Source organism: Xenopus laevis, chromosome 7L (genome assembly GCF_017654675.1).
Source record: "Xenopus laevis strain J_2021 chromosome 7L, Xenopus_laevis_v10.1, whole genome shotgun sequence".
Lineage (NCBI taxonomy): Eukaryota > Metazoa > Chordata > Amphibia > Anura > Pipidae > Xenopus > Xenopus laevis.
In genome coordinates, this window is record NC_054383.1 from 125371336 (window position 1) to 125386974 (window position 15639).

Here is a 15639-nt window from a genome sequence, read left to right on the forward strand (position 1 = left end):
TTACTGTCTCCTTAAAGGTTAAAAAAAGAGGTAATGATTGGGATCTCATTTCACCTGCTATAGGCATTATTGCTGTATGCACCTAAAAGTTCTGGAATATTCGGGAGCTGGAGCCCCCTAGTTGTTCGGGATCCACCGAATCCAGGATTCGGCCAAGATTCAGCCATTTTTAATGGGATTTGAATTCGGACGAAATTCTAGTGCCGGGCCAAACTGAATCCAAAAAATCATGTGACTTTTCATAACACAAACAAAGAAGTCAAAAAAATTGTAATTGTGTACTGCACCCATGGTTATCTTTTTCCCTTTGTTTCCATAATTTTCATATGCAAATTAGGTTCAGTATTCAGCCAAATCTTTCACAAAGGATTCGGGATTCGGCCGAATATTAGAACCGTTGATTCGGTGCATCCCTATTAGTTCTGTATACTGACATTACCTTTGTGCTGTTTGTTTTAGACTGTGGTCACGCATCTACGGAGAGTCCTCGAATTGTAGGGGGGACCAACTCATCTTTGGGAAGCTGGCCATGGCAAGTCAGCCTGCGGTGGGACGGACGCCACATGTGCGGCGGATCCATCATATCTTCCCAGTGGGTGATGAGCGCTGCTCACTGCTTTGTGCTGTGAGTACCCTGTATGTAGAATGTATAGAGATAGAGGGTGAAGTTTGAAAAATCTTAAAATCTTGCACATTGCACAGGTAAGTAAAAAAAAGGCCTTTGGTGTGGGGCAAAACCAATTACGCTGGGGGTCTAGTAATGAGGACCCTATTGTTTAATCGAATTGGTTATGGTTCTGTATTTTCAGTAACGGCTTCCTGACTGTTAGTAGATGGAAGATCCACGCTGGGTCCATCTCTCTAAGCAGTGGCATTGCCTATTCTGTCCGTAATATCTACTACAATGGACTGTACAGCTTGGAAACCAATGACTACGACGTGGCCCTTCTCAAAACCAGTGCCCCCATGAGCTTCTCGGGTAAGTCCTGTGGGTCTGTGTATGTGTCACAGGTAGGACAGTGTTTGCCAAGAAAAGAAACATTAGTTGTCTCTTGGCCTTGATTGGGTATCTATCAGCCTCAATGTAGAGCAGATGTTTTAGGGAAGGTATAGAAGACCAAAATGCAGACTGTAAGCCTTTATATTACACTTTCCCAACTTGTGGCTCTACATCTGCTGTTTGAGGTATATCTGCCCACACTCATCATCATCCAAATACCCCACCCCTCTGCTTTAACCTTTCCTTTTCTAGCTCTCAGAATGCTATCTTCTCTCCTCTTACAGAGACCATGCGGCCTGTTTGTCTGCCCAGAGCCTACCAGCAATTCCAATCCTCGGGCAACTGTTGGATCATCGGCTGGGGTCACTTGACCGAAGGAGGTGAGCAGGGGTGTGGTTCTGAGTATAGCAAGTGGCAAACAATACCTTGGCCCACATAGTGAGCTGTTTTTCTTATATCAATAGATTATATTAATATACCACAGCCCCAGTGAAGCTTACAATCTATAGACTGTATCACATACAGACTGTGGTGAATTTTATCAGTACCTGCATTTGGCAACATTGTATCCATAAGGGGTGGACTGAAGAAGCATGTAGGTATCCCCTCTTGTCCCCCCCTAATTTCTCATTCAGACTTTCCAGCTAGGGTGCACACATAGTGCTATGGAGCCCTATATTTACTGCTGTTTGCCATTTAATACACGGCACTTGTACCACTGTGCCTTGCATGCTGCACTGGATTAAGCATAAGGCCCAAAGGTTAAAGGGATACTGTCATGGAAAAACATGTTTTTTCTAAAACACATCAGTTAATAGTGCTGATCCAGTAGAATTCTGCACTGAAATCCATTTCTCAAAATAGCAAACTGATTTTTTTATATTCAATTTTGAAATCTGACATGGGGCTAGACATTTTGTCAATTTCCCAGCTGCCCCTGGTCATGTGACTTGTGCCTGCACCTTAGGAGAGAAATGCTTTCTGGCAGGCTGCTGTTTTTCCTTCTCAATGTAACTGAATGTGTCTCAGTGAGACATGTGTTTTTACTATCGAGTGTTGTTCTTAGATCTACCAGGCAGCTGTTATCTTGTGTTAGGGAGCTGCTAATTGGTTACCTTCCCATTGTTCTTTTGTTTGGCTGCTGGGGGGGGAAGGGAGGGGGGGTGATATCACTCCAACTTGCAGTACAGCAGTAAAGAGTGATTGAAGTTTATCAGAGCACAAGTCACATGACTGGGGGCAGCTGGGAAATTGACAAAATGTCTAGCCCCATGTCAGATTTCAAAATTGAATATAAAAAAATCTGTTTGCTCTTTTGACAAATGGATTTCGCTGCAGAATTCTGCTGGAGCAGCACTATTAACTGATTCATTTTGAAAAAATCTGTTCCCATGACAGTATCACTTTAAGTCGTGCTTAAAGAGGTAGTTCACGTTCAAATAAATAGTTGTTTTCAGACAGATCACCAGAAATAACAACTTTTTCCAATGACTTTCTAATTTCTATGTCTGACCATTTTTCTAACATTGTAGTGTCAAGTGTCTTTTTTTCACCTTCTGAAGCAGCTCGGGGGGGGGGGGTCGCCGACCCTGTAAACTGTTCTAAATGGATACCTTTAGTTTACACATTTCTTAATTTTGTCCCTGCTGAGCAGAATCTCTGGGTTTCATTACAGACAGCTGTTAGAACTGATACAATAGTTGCTAATACTCCAGAGATGCTGCTGAGAAATGTATCAACTAAATGTTGTAAAATTGTAACAGTTTAGAGTCTGCACCTGAAGTCACATTACTGAGGTCACCTGGGAAACTGACATGTCTATCCGGGCCAATGTAACCTCTAAGATGTGCAGTTACGAGTGCTCACACAATTTTTGAGGCCAGCGCACACAATACATTGTGGTGCACACAAAGAATTGTGTGTGAGAACACATCATTTTTGACCTGCACACAGTTTTTTTAAAAGTGTGCACATAAGTTTTGAAAGTGTACAAGCAACAATTTTTTGCACACACAGACTAGAAAAAATTAGAGGCAACATTGTCTAGCCCCATGTCAGAATTCTACTGGAGCAGCACTATTACAAGATACAACCCTTTCTTTAGCAAATAACAGCCAAAATATGAATCCATGCTGTAATAAAACTACCTGTGCGGCGGGGACGCCCGCCGCGTGGTTCTTAGTCGCCGGAGCCATCTTTGATCCTTAGGGCGCGCCTGCGCGCCTCTTAAAGGTACTGGCGTGCTGGCGTGATTGCGCCAGCGCGCATTGGCGCACGTTTTGGCGTGAAATTTGATTGTATTTAAGGCCCATTCTGACTCCCAGCCAGTGCCCGTGATAGAACTTGTTTCTAGTGGTTTCCTGAGCCTTGTGCATCTGATCTGTATCTTGTCTGTTGATTACCCGTGTTTGACCCAGCCTGTTCCTGACTATTCTGCATTCTGTATCCTGACCCTTGCCTGCCTACGACAACTCTTCCTGCTTAACCCCTTGATTGACAACTCAGTTTGACCCTTGCCTGCCTGACGATTCTTGATATCTGCCTGCCTCGACCCAGCCTGTTTGACAATTCTCTTGCCTGCTCCATTTGTACCGTGACCTTCGGCCCAAAAGACTCTGCTAACAGCCGTGCCCCTTTGCCAGCCAGAACATCTCACCTTGCACCTCTCGTTTAGTCCAGGTGGCACCCAAGTAAGCTGAGGGCTCCTCCCGAAGCCCAACGGTGGTCACACTACTGGTGAAGCCGAGCCGAGACCAGGGTGCTTGGCACTTGTTCTGGTATTGGGTGCCGGTCGTGACACATGCCCTCATCCTATCCTGTTTAGACTATTGCAATCTTCTACTAACCGGTCATCTCCAACCTCTCTCCCCTCCAATCAATCTTAAACTCTGCTACTAGGATCCTTCTGCCCTCTCCTAAGAGGGAACCTGCTCAACCCCAACTAAAATCCCTAGCATGGCTAACTGTTAAAAGCAAAGGATAGCATATAAAAGAATTCTGGTAACATTCAAAGCCCTTCACTCCTCAGCTCCTAACTACATTCCTTCTCTTGTCTTGCTGTACTTTTCTCCTCCACTCCTCTCAGAGCCACCGTCTTTTCAAAACAACAACATCCACTGCCACCTCTTGTCCTAAATCTTTCTATCTTGCTGCTCTTTACATCTGGAATTTCAACCCTGAATTATTCTGCAATCTCTTCGAGAAAAAACATTTGGAGCACTAGAACATTAGTTTAGTCCTGGCACTTAAAGGACAATGCCCTTTACCTTGTGCACTTTATCCCCTCCAATTTGTGCCTGTATGTTAGCCACCCACAGTGTCGGACTGGGTCACCAAGGGCCCACCAAAAAACTTTAAACCAAGGGCCCACTCTCAGTACTATTTTCTTCCTCTCCTCACTCAACCTCTATTCTCCTAGTCTCTTTTCTTTACATACTATAATCTATGATTGCATCTAATTAGCCTCTTTGTTAAGGAAATAATGGCCATCAGGGGCGCTCCACCAATGAGGCGAGTTGAGACACTCGCCTCAGGCGGCAGCGCCCCTCCTGGTAACTAAGAGCCGAATTTCCGGTTTTCAAACCGGAAATTCGGCTCTTCTAGCGCAGAGAGCGCTATTGCGCTCTCTGCACGAATCGTCGCGGACCGCCCCTGCCCTCTCCGGCGCTATAAAGGTTAGTGCCGGGAGGAGGGAAGGGGGCGGCGAAAGAAGGCCGCCTCAGGCGGCATTATAGCAAGAATCGCCCCTGATGGCCATGAAATAGGCCAAATGTTTAGAAGCAGGGGGGCCCACTGACACCTGGGCTCACCTTGAGTTTTCTTGGTATCACAGTCCGACACTGGCCACCCACTTAGATTGTAAGTTCTATGGGGCAGGGAACTGGCTCTGACCACATTGCACTTAAGCTCTATATCCTCATATAAGCTCTGTGTACTTTGTGTATAGTTATTGTATTTTTTATGTTGCTTGTCCTGTGTGTTTTTTTATATATTGTACAGCACTTGGGGTCCTTACAGCGCTTTCCAAATAAAGTTATACATACATACATTTATGTGCACAAATGTCCTTACTAACATAACTGCAGTTATACATATTAGTAGCTATCATACTTTCAGTATAATTATATAACTAGAAAGTGCAGTTCTCTCATAGTTTAATAAGAATGCCTTTGGCTACTGCAGGATCCCACTATGGTATTTATCAACAGAGATGTGCTGCGAGGGGATTTCCAGTGCACCCAGTACAATTGGCCTTTTTCTTCTATATACACTATACGACTGTCTAAGGTGAAATAATAGGAAGGTAAACATTAGTCATAGATAGTCTATTTTCTATAACACAAACAGGGCCTAAACTGAGTTCACTAGAAATGTTTGTGCTGACAGAAAATTAAACTGTAATCTTTACAATATCTTATCCCGTCTGAGATGAATAAAGTACCAGTGTACATTACATTCCCAAGGTAAGGTGTCACTGACAGCGCCACACAATTATTTATCATATGTGGTTTGACCCAAGTTCATTTTGAGGAGGGACAAATGAGTTGCTAATTATTGACCCAGAGATCAGCAGTCTGCATATTAACCCAGGGGATTGGTCGAAGCCCTGATCAATCTGTCGTCTCTCCATACTGTATATGGTGATCAGTTAATGGGTAGACAGAGTTTAGGAATTCATATATACAAGGGGTGCTATCATGTTCTTCCCAGAAAGCTGCAGGAGCTGGTCAGGACATTAGAAACATAACCCTGTCACATAATAACAGCACATAGGTGCACTGTCAAATGAATCCCATATTGCTCTGTTATTTTATATATATATATATATATATATATATATACTATCCATAGTGCCAGTCTTGTGCTTTACAATCTAGTATTTCTGTCCTGGCATACCTTTTAACTCGTTCCTTTTAAATCAATCTATCTCATGTGCCTACCATTATCTTTTCTAATCTCAGGCCTCATCTGTTATATCTCTCACAAGGGACATTATATTTATACCGTTCTGATCTTTTTACAGGACAGTTATCTCTAGTTCTAAAGGAAGCAAAAGTGCAGTTGATCAGCAGCCAGATCTGTAACCACTCGTCCAACTATCCCGGGCAGATTAGTCCTCGAATGCTTTGCGCCGGTTACCAAGATGGTAGACTCGACTCATGCCAGGTATGATGTGTAAATAAACTCCAAGGCTCAGGCTCTATAGCACTTGTTGCTTCTGTATTGCCCCTGCTCTTAAAATCCTCAAACGTGGTGTATAAGAGCCATATTGGTGCAGTAGTGTTCTCACCTGCCTTTCATTGTCTGTGAGTCTGTCAGTGGCGTAACTACCGGGGGAGCAGGGGGTGCGATTGGACTAGGGCCCGCACCCCCTCAGGACCTCAGCTCACGCGCCACTAATTCCGCCGGTTCCGGGTGTACGGAGGGGGGCGGGAGGGCCCGGCTGTGCGTCCCGCGCCAGGGCCCGCCCCCCTCTAGTTACGTTGCTGGAGACTGTCCAGTTATCAGCCTGTCTGGATAAGAAAACATGAATAAAATTCAGGTTACGGGGTATTTTATGAAAGCCAAGTAAACGCAGATGCACAGCTGGTCTAGAAGAAGTTAAAAACCAAAAACATATACACTCCATATCTAAAATCCTGGGACCCCACCTTTAAAGGAGAACTAAAGCTTAACTAAAGAAGTAGTTAGAAACGTTGTACATTATGTTTTATGCTTCTGTACCAGCCCAAGGCAACTACAGCCCTTTAGCAGTAAAGATCTGTGTCTCCAAAGATGCCCCAGTAGCTCCCCATCTTCTTTTCTGCTGATTCACTGCACATGCTCTGTGCTGCTGTCACTTACTGAGCTTAGGGACCCACTCACAATATACAGTACACATAGAATAGAAATGTCACAATATGAGGCTGATTAGTAATTCATCAAATTGTTTAACCAGTATCTACTGCATTTGAGAACGTTTTATATGAGCTTACCGCTGTAACCGCTGGGCCCGTGTGCACATGCCCCAGACCTTCAGCAAGGGGAGTCAAACACCAGAAAAACTTCAAAAGAGGCTGACACAAGCCTGGAGCCACTAAGTAGTAAAGTCAGAGTTAAGTTGTAAAAGAGTTAAAAAAAAGGCTTACATTTTATTTCCATAATTAAGAAAACAGGCCTGACTCGTTTCGTGTCTACCAGGGACACTAGCCTATGAGTAAGTGTACCTGCTTTTCAGCTCTCTTGGTTTCCACTGATTGGTTACCAGGCAGTAACCAATCAGCAACTTGAGGGGGGCTACATGGACCATAACTGTTGCTTTTAATCTGAGCTGAATGCTGGGGATCAATTGCAAACTCACTGAACAGTTATGTCCCATGTGGCCCCCCTTATAGTCACTGACTAACTAAGAGTTAGAGACCTGCTAAGCAGGAAGTAGTGTTCTGGCTATTATGTTACACATCCAGTCACTCCAGCCTTTATACATTACATTTTTGGCTAACTAACTATATTAGAAGCATTTTTTTATTTTGCACAGCCTGTCTATTTACCCAGTTTTTATTTTTACATTGCACTGTTCTTTTAAAGGAGCATGTAAAGGCAAAAAAATAAAATCCCATTTTTACTTTCTTTAATGAAAAAGAAACATATCTCAAATATACTGTAATTAAAAAACGTGTACCTTTTATATAAGAAATCTGACTGAATGCAGTGCAATTCTCCCTTCATTTACTGCTGTGGATAGGAATTGTCAGACGGTCCCTAACTGCTCTGCAGGGAAACAATCATACTTATGAACAGCAGGGGGAGCCCCCACCTTACTTCCCAGGCTTGCAGAACTCAAGCAGCTTTGTTTGTTTCCATATAGAGCAATTGGAGACTGTGTAGAGATTTGTATTGGATTTTTATTATTTTACTGTTTCTAACTCCAGCTGCAGGGACAAAGATCACGGAGCCAGATTTAAACAGATAAACTGGGATTCTATTTGGAGGATTATTTTGCTGCAGCCACTGGTTCTGCAGAGTTGGAGAAAGGTTGTATTAAACCAGTGGTCCCCAACCAGTAGCTCGTGAGCAACATGTTGCTCTCCAGCCCCTTGGATGTTGCTCCCAGTTGCCTCAAAGCAGGTGATTATTTTTGAATTCCTGACTTGGAGGCAAGTTTTAATTGCATAAAAACCAGTTGTACTGCCAAACAGATTCTCAATGTAGGTTGACAATCCACATAGGGGCTACCAAATGACCAATCACAGCCCTTATTTGGCACCCCAAGAACATTTCTCATGCTTGTGTTGCTCCCCAACTCCTTTTACTTCTGAATGTTGCTCACGGGTTCAAAAGGTTGGGGATCCCTGTATTAAACAATACAAAAACTGTAAAATCCACATTAGATTACATGACAACACAGGACCCAGTGCAGTCTACATATTCTGATTATTAATCAGTCTTGCTGTATCGGCTCCTGGCAGATATTATTTGACTTGTGCTGTTTTGATAATTTATGATGATCCCTAAGCAGCCCAGACCACACTGAGCATGTGCACAGTCTTGGTCTTGCAAAGATGTTTAACAAAGTTACAAGATGGTGACCCCCTGTGGCCAACTTTGAAAGCATAAATCATTTGTTTGATTAGGCTTGTGGTGCATTAAGTTTATGTTTAGTATACAAAATACATCATTTCTAGCCTTATTCTGTTTTAGACTTTACTTCCCCTTTAAAGTGGATCCTTATGTGAGGTCCTCTGGTGGGACATCAGAGGCCCAGTCCAACACTGCGTGTGCAAAATGATTTACCCTAGTAAAGGAATGCCCTTCTCTTAAGCTATCTCAGATACTTCCACTTACCATAAACCATCTGTTAACATTTAATTTGTTGTTTTCAATAAAATCACCAACTTGACCTCTCTGTTAAAAAAAAAAAAAAAAATCGCACACACAAGGAAAATATTTAGTATGTATGCAGTTTCGTTCTCATCATTAGGCAATTAGGTTCAATGGATCTAGCCGTGCAGTATCTTATCACCTTCATTAAATTCTGAAGCCTGAAGACTAATAGATATTTAATCACAAATATGACATAAGTATGCAGAGAGTGAAAGCGTCACATCTTATTTAATTATCTCCAATCAATTGCACTCCCAGCCATAAAAACAACTGGAGGGCGACCATAAAGGTATTTGTGATAGGGAAACAAAACTTTATTACATTCCATAGCCTCAAGTGGCCTCCTAAAAGTCTGAAAAACAACTTTGTGGACATTTTGCAAAGTATTTTTTTATTTTCCTTTAGGGACTATATACACAGAAGCATTCTCACATTCATTTGGGGTATAGTTGTTTATTCGTCACTCACCCCTCTCAACCTGTGCAACTAGCCAGATCTAGCACTAACCAAAGCACAAGGCTCCAGCATAAGTATCTCATTTTGACTTTTTGAGAATGTTCAATTATATAAGATTACTGAATTGTGATAGGTAAAATGTGTAGAATACCAGAAGTGTATCATTATATCCCTAGTGGAATAAACTTAAAGGAAAATGAAAGACTAAAACTCAGTAAGCTTTATTAGAAAGATCTATATAAATACACCAATAAACCCTCAAAGAGAGTCCTCGGTCAAAAGAAACACTTAATTTCTTTCCTTCTATTGTGTATTCATGGGCTTCTGTATCAGACTTCCTGTTTTCAGCATAAACCTCCAGGGCTTGGGCTTGAGCATGCTCAGTTTGCTCCTCTCCCCCTCTCTGCTGTAATCTGAGCCCAGAGCTATGAGTGAGCAGGGAGAGACTCAGGCAGGATGTGATGTTACACCAAGCTAATATGGCAGCTGTTATCCTAAACAAATAGAGAGCTTCTAGAGCTTTTTACTCAGGTATAGTAAAGCATTCTACAGAATAAATATATTGTTCTATCTTGCACCATTGTGGCTAATCTATTAACAATAAACGGTAGCTTTCATTCTCCTTTAAAGGGGTGGTTCACTTTTAAGTTAACAATTCTATTTATTTTCTATAGTTTTTTTTTAAATTATTTGCCTTCTTCTTCTGACTCTTTCCAGCTTTCAGATGGGGCTCACTGACCCCATCTAAAAAACATATGCTCTGTAAGGCTAGAAATGTAGTTATTGCTGATTTTTATTACTCATCTTCCTATCCAGGCCCTCTCCTATTCATATTCCAGTCTTGTATTCAAATACATGGTTGCTAGGGTAATTTGGACCCTAGCAACCAGATTGCTGAAATTGTAAACGAGAGAGCTTCTTCTTCTGACTATTTCCAGCTTTCAGATGGGGGTCACTGACCCCATCTAAAACACAAATGCTCTGTAATGCTAAAAATGTAGTTATTGTTACTTTTGATTACTCATCTTCCTATCCAGGCCCTCTCCTATTCATATTCCAGTCCTGTATTCAAATACATGGTTGCTAGGGTAATATGGACCCTAGAAACCAGATTGCTGAAATTGCAAACAGGAGAGCTGCTGAATAAAAAGCTAAATAACTCAAAAACCACAAATAATAAAAAATGAAAACCATTTGCTAATTGTTTCAGAATATCACTTTCTACATCATGCTAAAAGTTAACTAAGAGGTGAACAACCAGTCCCGGATTAGTGGCGAGGCCACAAAGGCCCGGGCCTAGGGCGGCAGAATATTAGGGGCGGCATGCCGCCCAGCCACCTCGGGGACCGTAGCTCCCCAGCGCTCTGGTGCAGGCGCACAAACGCGATTCCCCCGGAGGACCACGCAGCCTCGGGTGACCGCCCACTAAATCCGGCGCTGTGAACAACCCCTTTAAGCCGGTCATACACAAACAATACTGTATCTGCTTACTGGGTTACCCAATTTTTTGGCCAAATTGGACTGATCGGAAAAATTGGTTCGCATGTATTATTTACATAACTGTTGACTATGGACCATATCCATAGCCCACGTTGATGTCCCAATTGGTTTCTGCACCAACAGCGATCAGAAAACTTTGAGCCAGAACAAAAATAAAAAGCAATTTCACAGAGAGCCAAGTTGGGGGCTGCCCTGGAATTAGTAAAACGGGTGTCAAATTCATTGACATCTTTCAGAAATTGAGGTACAATCCTGGCTATTCAACCTGCCCTTGTCTACACATGCCTTGCAGGTTGCAAACTCTGCTCTAAAACAAAACATCCTATTCATTACCAGCCTTGTCTAATAAAGCTGTTGGGCGTTGAAGAATTGCTGTAAATTGGTCATAAAGTTGTCTGATAATTATCTTAATTCTTGGCAGTATTGATTACTGGGCCTATCAACACAAGATATGAGCTATGTTTACTTCGGCGCACTCTAAAGGCAGCAAATCAGCTCTGCAAAACATGTTTGTTCAGTGCAACTTTCTCCTGATTCTCATTAATACAGTAGAACCCCCATTTTACGTTTTTCAGGGGACCAGAAAAAATTGTATAAAATCCAGGAAAATGTAAAATCAGGGAAATGTATTATGCTTAATATAAAGGTGGGACCACAAAACAACAATGTAAAATGAGGGAAAACTTAATATCAGGGGATGTAAAATGGGGGTTCTACTGTAGAATATTAAATGATAGCTTCCTCTGGATCATCTAGAACACTGATCTCCAACCAGTAGCTCGTGAGCAACATGTTTCTCTCCAACCCCTTGGATGTTGCTCCCAGTGGCCTCAAAGCAGGTGCTTATTTTTGAATTCCAGGCAAGTTTTGGCTTCATAAAAACCAAATGCACTGCCAAACGGAGCCTCAATGTAGGTTGACAGTCCACAAAGGGGCTACCAAATGGCCAATCACAGCCCTTATTCGTAGGGATGCACCGAAACCAGGATTCCGTTCCGGATTCGGCCAGGACCAGGCCTTTTTCAGCAGGATTCGGCCGAATGCTTCTGCCTGGCCGAACCGAATCCTAATTTGCATATGCAAATTAGGGGCAGGAAATCCCATGACTTTTTGTCACAAAACAAGAAAGTACAATTTTTTCCCCCTTTCCATCCCTAATTTGCATATGCAAATTAGGATTCGGTTCAGTATTTGGCCGAATCTTTCGCGAAGGATTCAGGGGTTCGGCCGAATCCAAAATAGTGGATTCAGTGCATCCCTACTTATTTGGCACCCAAGAACATTTTTCATGCTTGTGTTGCTCCCCAACTCCTTTTACTTCTGAATGTTGCTCACCGGTTTCGAAAGGTTGGGGGATCCCTGATCTAGAAGTTAGATAGGTACAGTGGCAGAGCCGCAGAACTACCAGGAGAGAAGGGGGTGCAATTGGACCAGGGCCTGGACTCCCTCAGGGCCCCTAGGGCAGCTTTGCACCGCTGAAGCCTTAGTGAAAATTGCATATGGAGGGGGGGCCCGGCTGCACCCAGGCCCGCACCCTGCTAGTTGCGTTACTGGATAGGTAATTGTATTGTACTATAGAATACATGTAGCCAACACCCTGTTTGGACTCCTTTAAGATATTCATTTGCGCTTATGTTTTTTGCACATTAATTACCATTTCACTCTTTGGCACAGATAGACTTATTGTAGCTATCTGTGCCAAAGGGCTTCTAAGGAATTTTGCCTCTGCCTTACATGCTTGTATTGATTAAAGGGATACTGTCATGGGAAAAATTTTTTTTTAAAATGAATCCGTTAATAGTCCTGCTCCAGCAGAATTCTGCACTGAAATCCATTTCTCAAAAGATTTCAAAGATGTCAGGTTTCAAAATTGAATATAAAAAATTCTGTTTGCTCTTTTGAGAAATGGATTTCAGTGCAGAATTCTGCTGGAGCAGCACTATTAACTGATTCATTTTGAAAAAAAAATTTTTCCCATGACAGTATCCCTTTAAGACAATACCGTTGCCACATGATTGTTATTGGCCTGCACTGGCTTGAACTGACCTTTTTTTTTTTTAAAAAAAAATTAATTATGATTTACCCTGTCAAATCCCTCTACCCATGCGTTTGCGTTAAAATTTTATATAAAACTGACCCTGTCAAACTCCTGTGCCCATGTGAATGTTCACCTAAATCTCAAGAACCCTGAAAAGTGATCCGTAAATGGGCAATATCATATTCTTTGAATTATATAGGTCATACCTAGGTTATCCTCAGACTTGCATTGCCTTACCCAAAGTAAGAGCAGCTATGGGGTGAAATGAGGCTCAGCCATTTAAAGATCCATTATTTCTTGGCCTCAAAAAACATCTGCCCAGGCACTGAGGGCTATCAGTAGAAACAGAAGGAATAATTAAGACATGCACAAACTACATGGGCTGTAGATACTCTAAGTCCTTCGGTGGGTGGCAGTGCAGAGTGCCTAGTAGGACCCAGACTAATGTTATTTATAGGAGAACAAAACCCTAAAAATTAATTTGGCTAAAAATGCCATAGTTTATATAGTGAACTTATTGCACCAGCCTAAAGTTTCAGCTTGTCAATAGCAGCAATGATCCAGGACTTCAAACTTGTCACAGGGGGTCACCATCTTGGAAAGTGTCTGTGACACTCACATGCTCAGTGGGCTCTGATTGGCTGTTGAGAAGCTAAGCTTAGGGCTCGTCACTAATTATCCAGCAGAAAATGAGCTTCCCCTGTAATATAAGCTGATGCTACAGGTTTGCCGATTATTAAATTCTGATGCTAATTGCACTGGTTTCTGTGCTGCCATGTAGTAATTATCTGTATTAATTACTAATCAGCCTTATATTGTGACATTTCTATTCTATGTGTACTGTATATTGTGAGTGGGACCCTAAGCTCAGTAAGTGACGGCAGCACAGAGCATGTGCAGTGAATCAGCAGAAAAGAAGATGGGGAGCTACTGGGGCATCTTTGAAGACACAGATCTTTACTGCTAAAGGGCTGTGGTTGCCTTGTGCTGGTACAGAAGCCCAAAACACAATACACAACATTTCTATCCTACTTCTTTAGTTAATATTTAGTTCTCCTTTAAATATAAGATAGCAAAAGGTCTAATCTTGCCAAAGTCTTGAGGTCCTAAAAAAATGTGCTTTCTAACTGCTATTTACTTGTTGGTTGATGACAGTTGGCAACATTTTCTGCATCTTGTAGTAAAGATCTTCAGAAGACATTCTTGATGGTTGCCTTGCTTTGAGGTGCCCAGTGAGGTGGAAGAAATTCAAAGACAATTACATTTGTACCGCCTCTGTAAAGATTGTTTCCACTAGTGGATGCCAAACGGTCTATTTCAGGTCTTCAGAGCAGTAGAAATGTCTAAAAAATGTTGAAATGGAAGGAGGGTTGGGATTAATAGAATGGTAGTGCTCATAGACCAAGGGTTCTGTTATTCAGTAGGCCAGTGTAGAGGCAGAACACTGATACATATTACTTTGTCTCTGTTAAGGGGGACAGTGGAGGACCCCTGGTGTGTCAGGAGGGAGGCATGTGGTGGCAGGTTGGCATTGTGAGCTGGGGAGAAGGCTGCGGCAGACCCAATCGCCCTGGGGTTTATACCAATCTCACTGAAGTCCTAGACTGGGTGTACCACCGGCTTCAGGTGAGTGATGGTGCTTTTACTTTTGACAAAAAAAGTGTCTGCTATAGGAGTTATTTATATAGGAGCTCTGGGCAGCTGTTCACCTGTCTGGCTGATTATGGCAGAATGCACTGGTTTCTATGCTGCAGTGAATATGTAAACACAGAATTCATTAAAGGACCAGTAACAAAAAAATGTTTTAAAACGAAAAATAAACAGCAACACATATTAAACTTTTAAATCGCAAAGTCTATTTAGAAATAACTTACAGAAACTCCGCTTGCGCTCCTCTTCAGAAAAGCCAATCGGGTGATCCATCGTGCAACGCTCGATTTCTCCTCCCTGCCTTCTTTATAGGAGATAGCCAGGGAGGAGAAATCAAGCGCCGCACGATCAATCGCCGTCCTGCCGCCTTTTCTGAAGAGGAGCACAAGCGGAGTTTCGGTAAGTTATTTCTAAATAAAGACTTTTAAAGTTTAAAATGTGTTGCTGATTTTATGTACCTAGATTTTAGGGTTTCCTTCAATTTATGCATTTTTTTCAAGCAGCTTTCTCCATAGTGTACATTATTTTGATGCCACCCCAGAGAAATGGATAATCTGGCTTCTACTGTAATTAGGGTTGCCACCTTTTCTGGAAAAAAATACCGGCCTTCCTATACTGGGCGCCCCAGGCAGCTTGGCCAGCACCATTGCCCCCTCTGCAGCCGCGCACGAGCGCATGTACGTCAGTGCACGATTGTACGCTGACCTGTAGGATCGGTCTCTACAACTCTGGTTCCCGTGTTCAGGTGCGCAAACCACCGAAATTTGCCAGATTTTGAAGACCAGACAGGGGGTAGGCAGCAGTTCAAAGTACGTGCCTGTCGCCCCCTAAGTTTTGCGCCCTAGGCACGTGCCTACTCTGCCTACCCCTAGTTCCGGCCCTGTTCCTATATATTTATCTCTTTTCCCTATTAATAACATTGGGTTCAACCATCATTTTTACTGGCCAGGTGGCAACCGTAACTGTAATTCTCCTTGTATTGTGACTTCTATCCCAAAACATATGCAGCATTTCTAGCCTAATTTATTTTAAAGGAATTGTTCAGGGTAAAAATAAAAACTGGGTAAATAGATTGTATGTGCAAAAAAATGTTTCTATATAGTTAGTTATCCAAAAATGTAATGTATAAAGG

At 42.4% G+C, this 15639-nt stretch overlaps 1 protein-coding gene across 2 annotated transcripts in view; it reads left to right on the forward strand.

Moving 5' to 3' along the window:
* Positions 1-15639, forward strand: part of tmprss5.L (transmembrane serine protease 5 L homeolog) — a 31756-nt gene that overhangs the window by 15638 nt on the left and 479 nt on the right. Inside the window, exons 11-15 of one of the 2 annotated variants that reach the window (XM_018226458.2) lie at positions 460-625; positions 810-979; positions 1285-1380; positions 6024-6166; positions 14331-14483. In XM_018226458.2, coding sequence (XP_018081947.1) covers positions 460-625; positions 810-979; positions 1285-1380; positions 6024-6166; positions 14331-14483 — 728 coding nt within the window. The remainder of the gene's footprint in view (positions 1-459; positions 626-809; positions 980-1284; positions 1381-6023; positions 6167-14330; positions 14484-15639) is intronic. The other variant, XM_041569671.1, reaches the window with a different exon arrangement.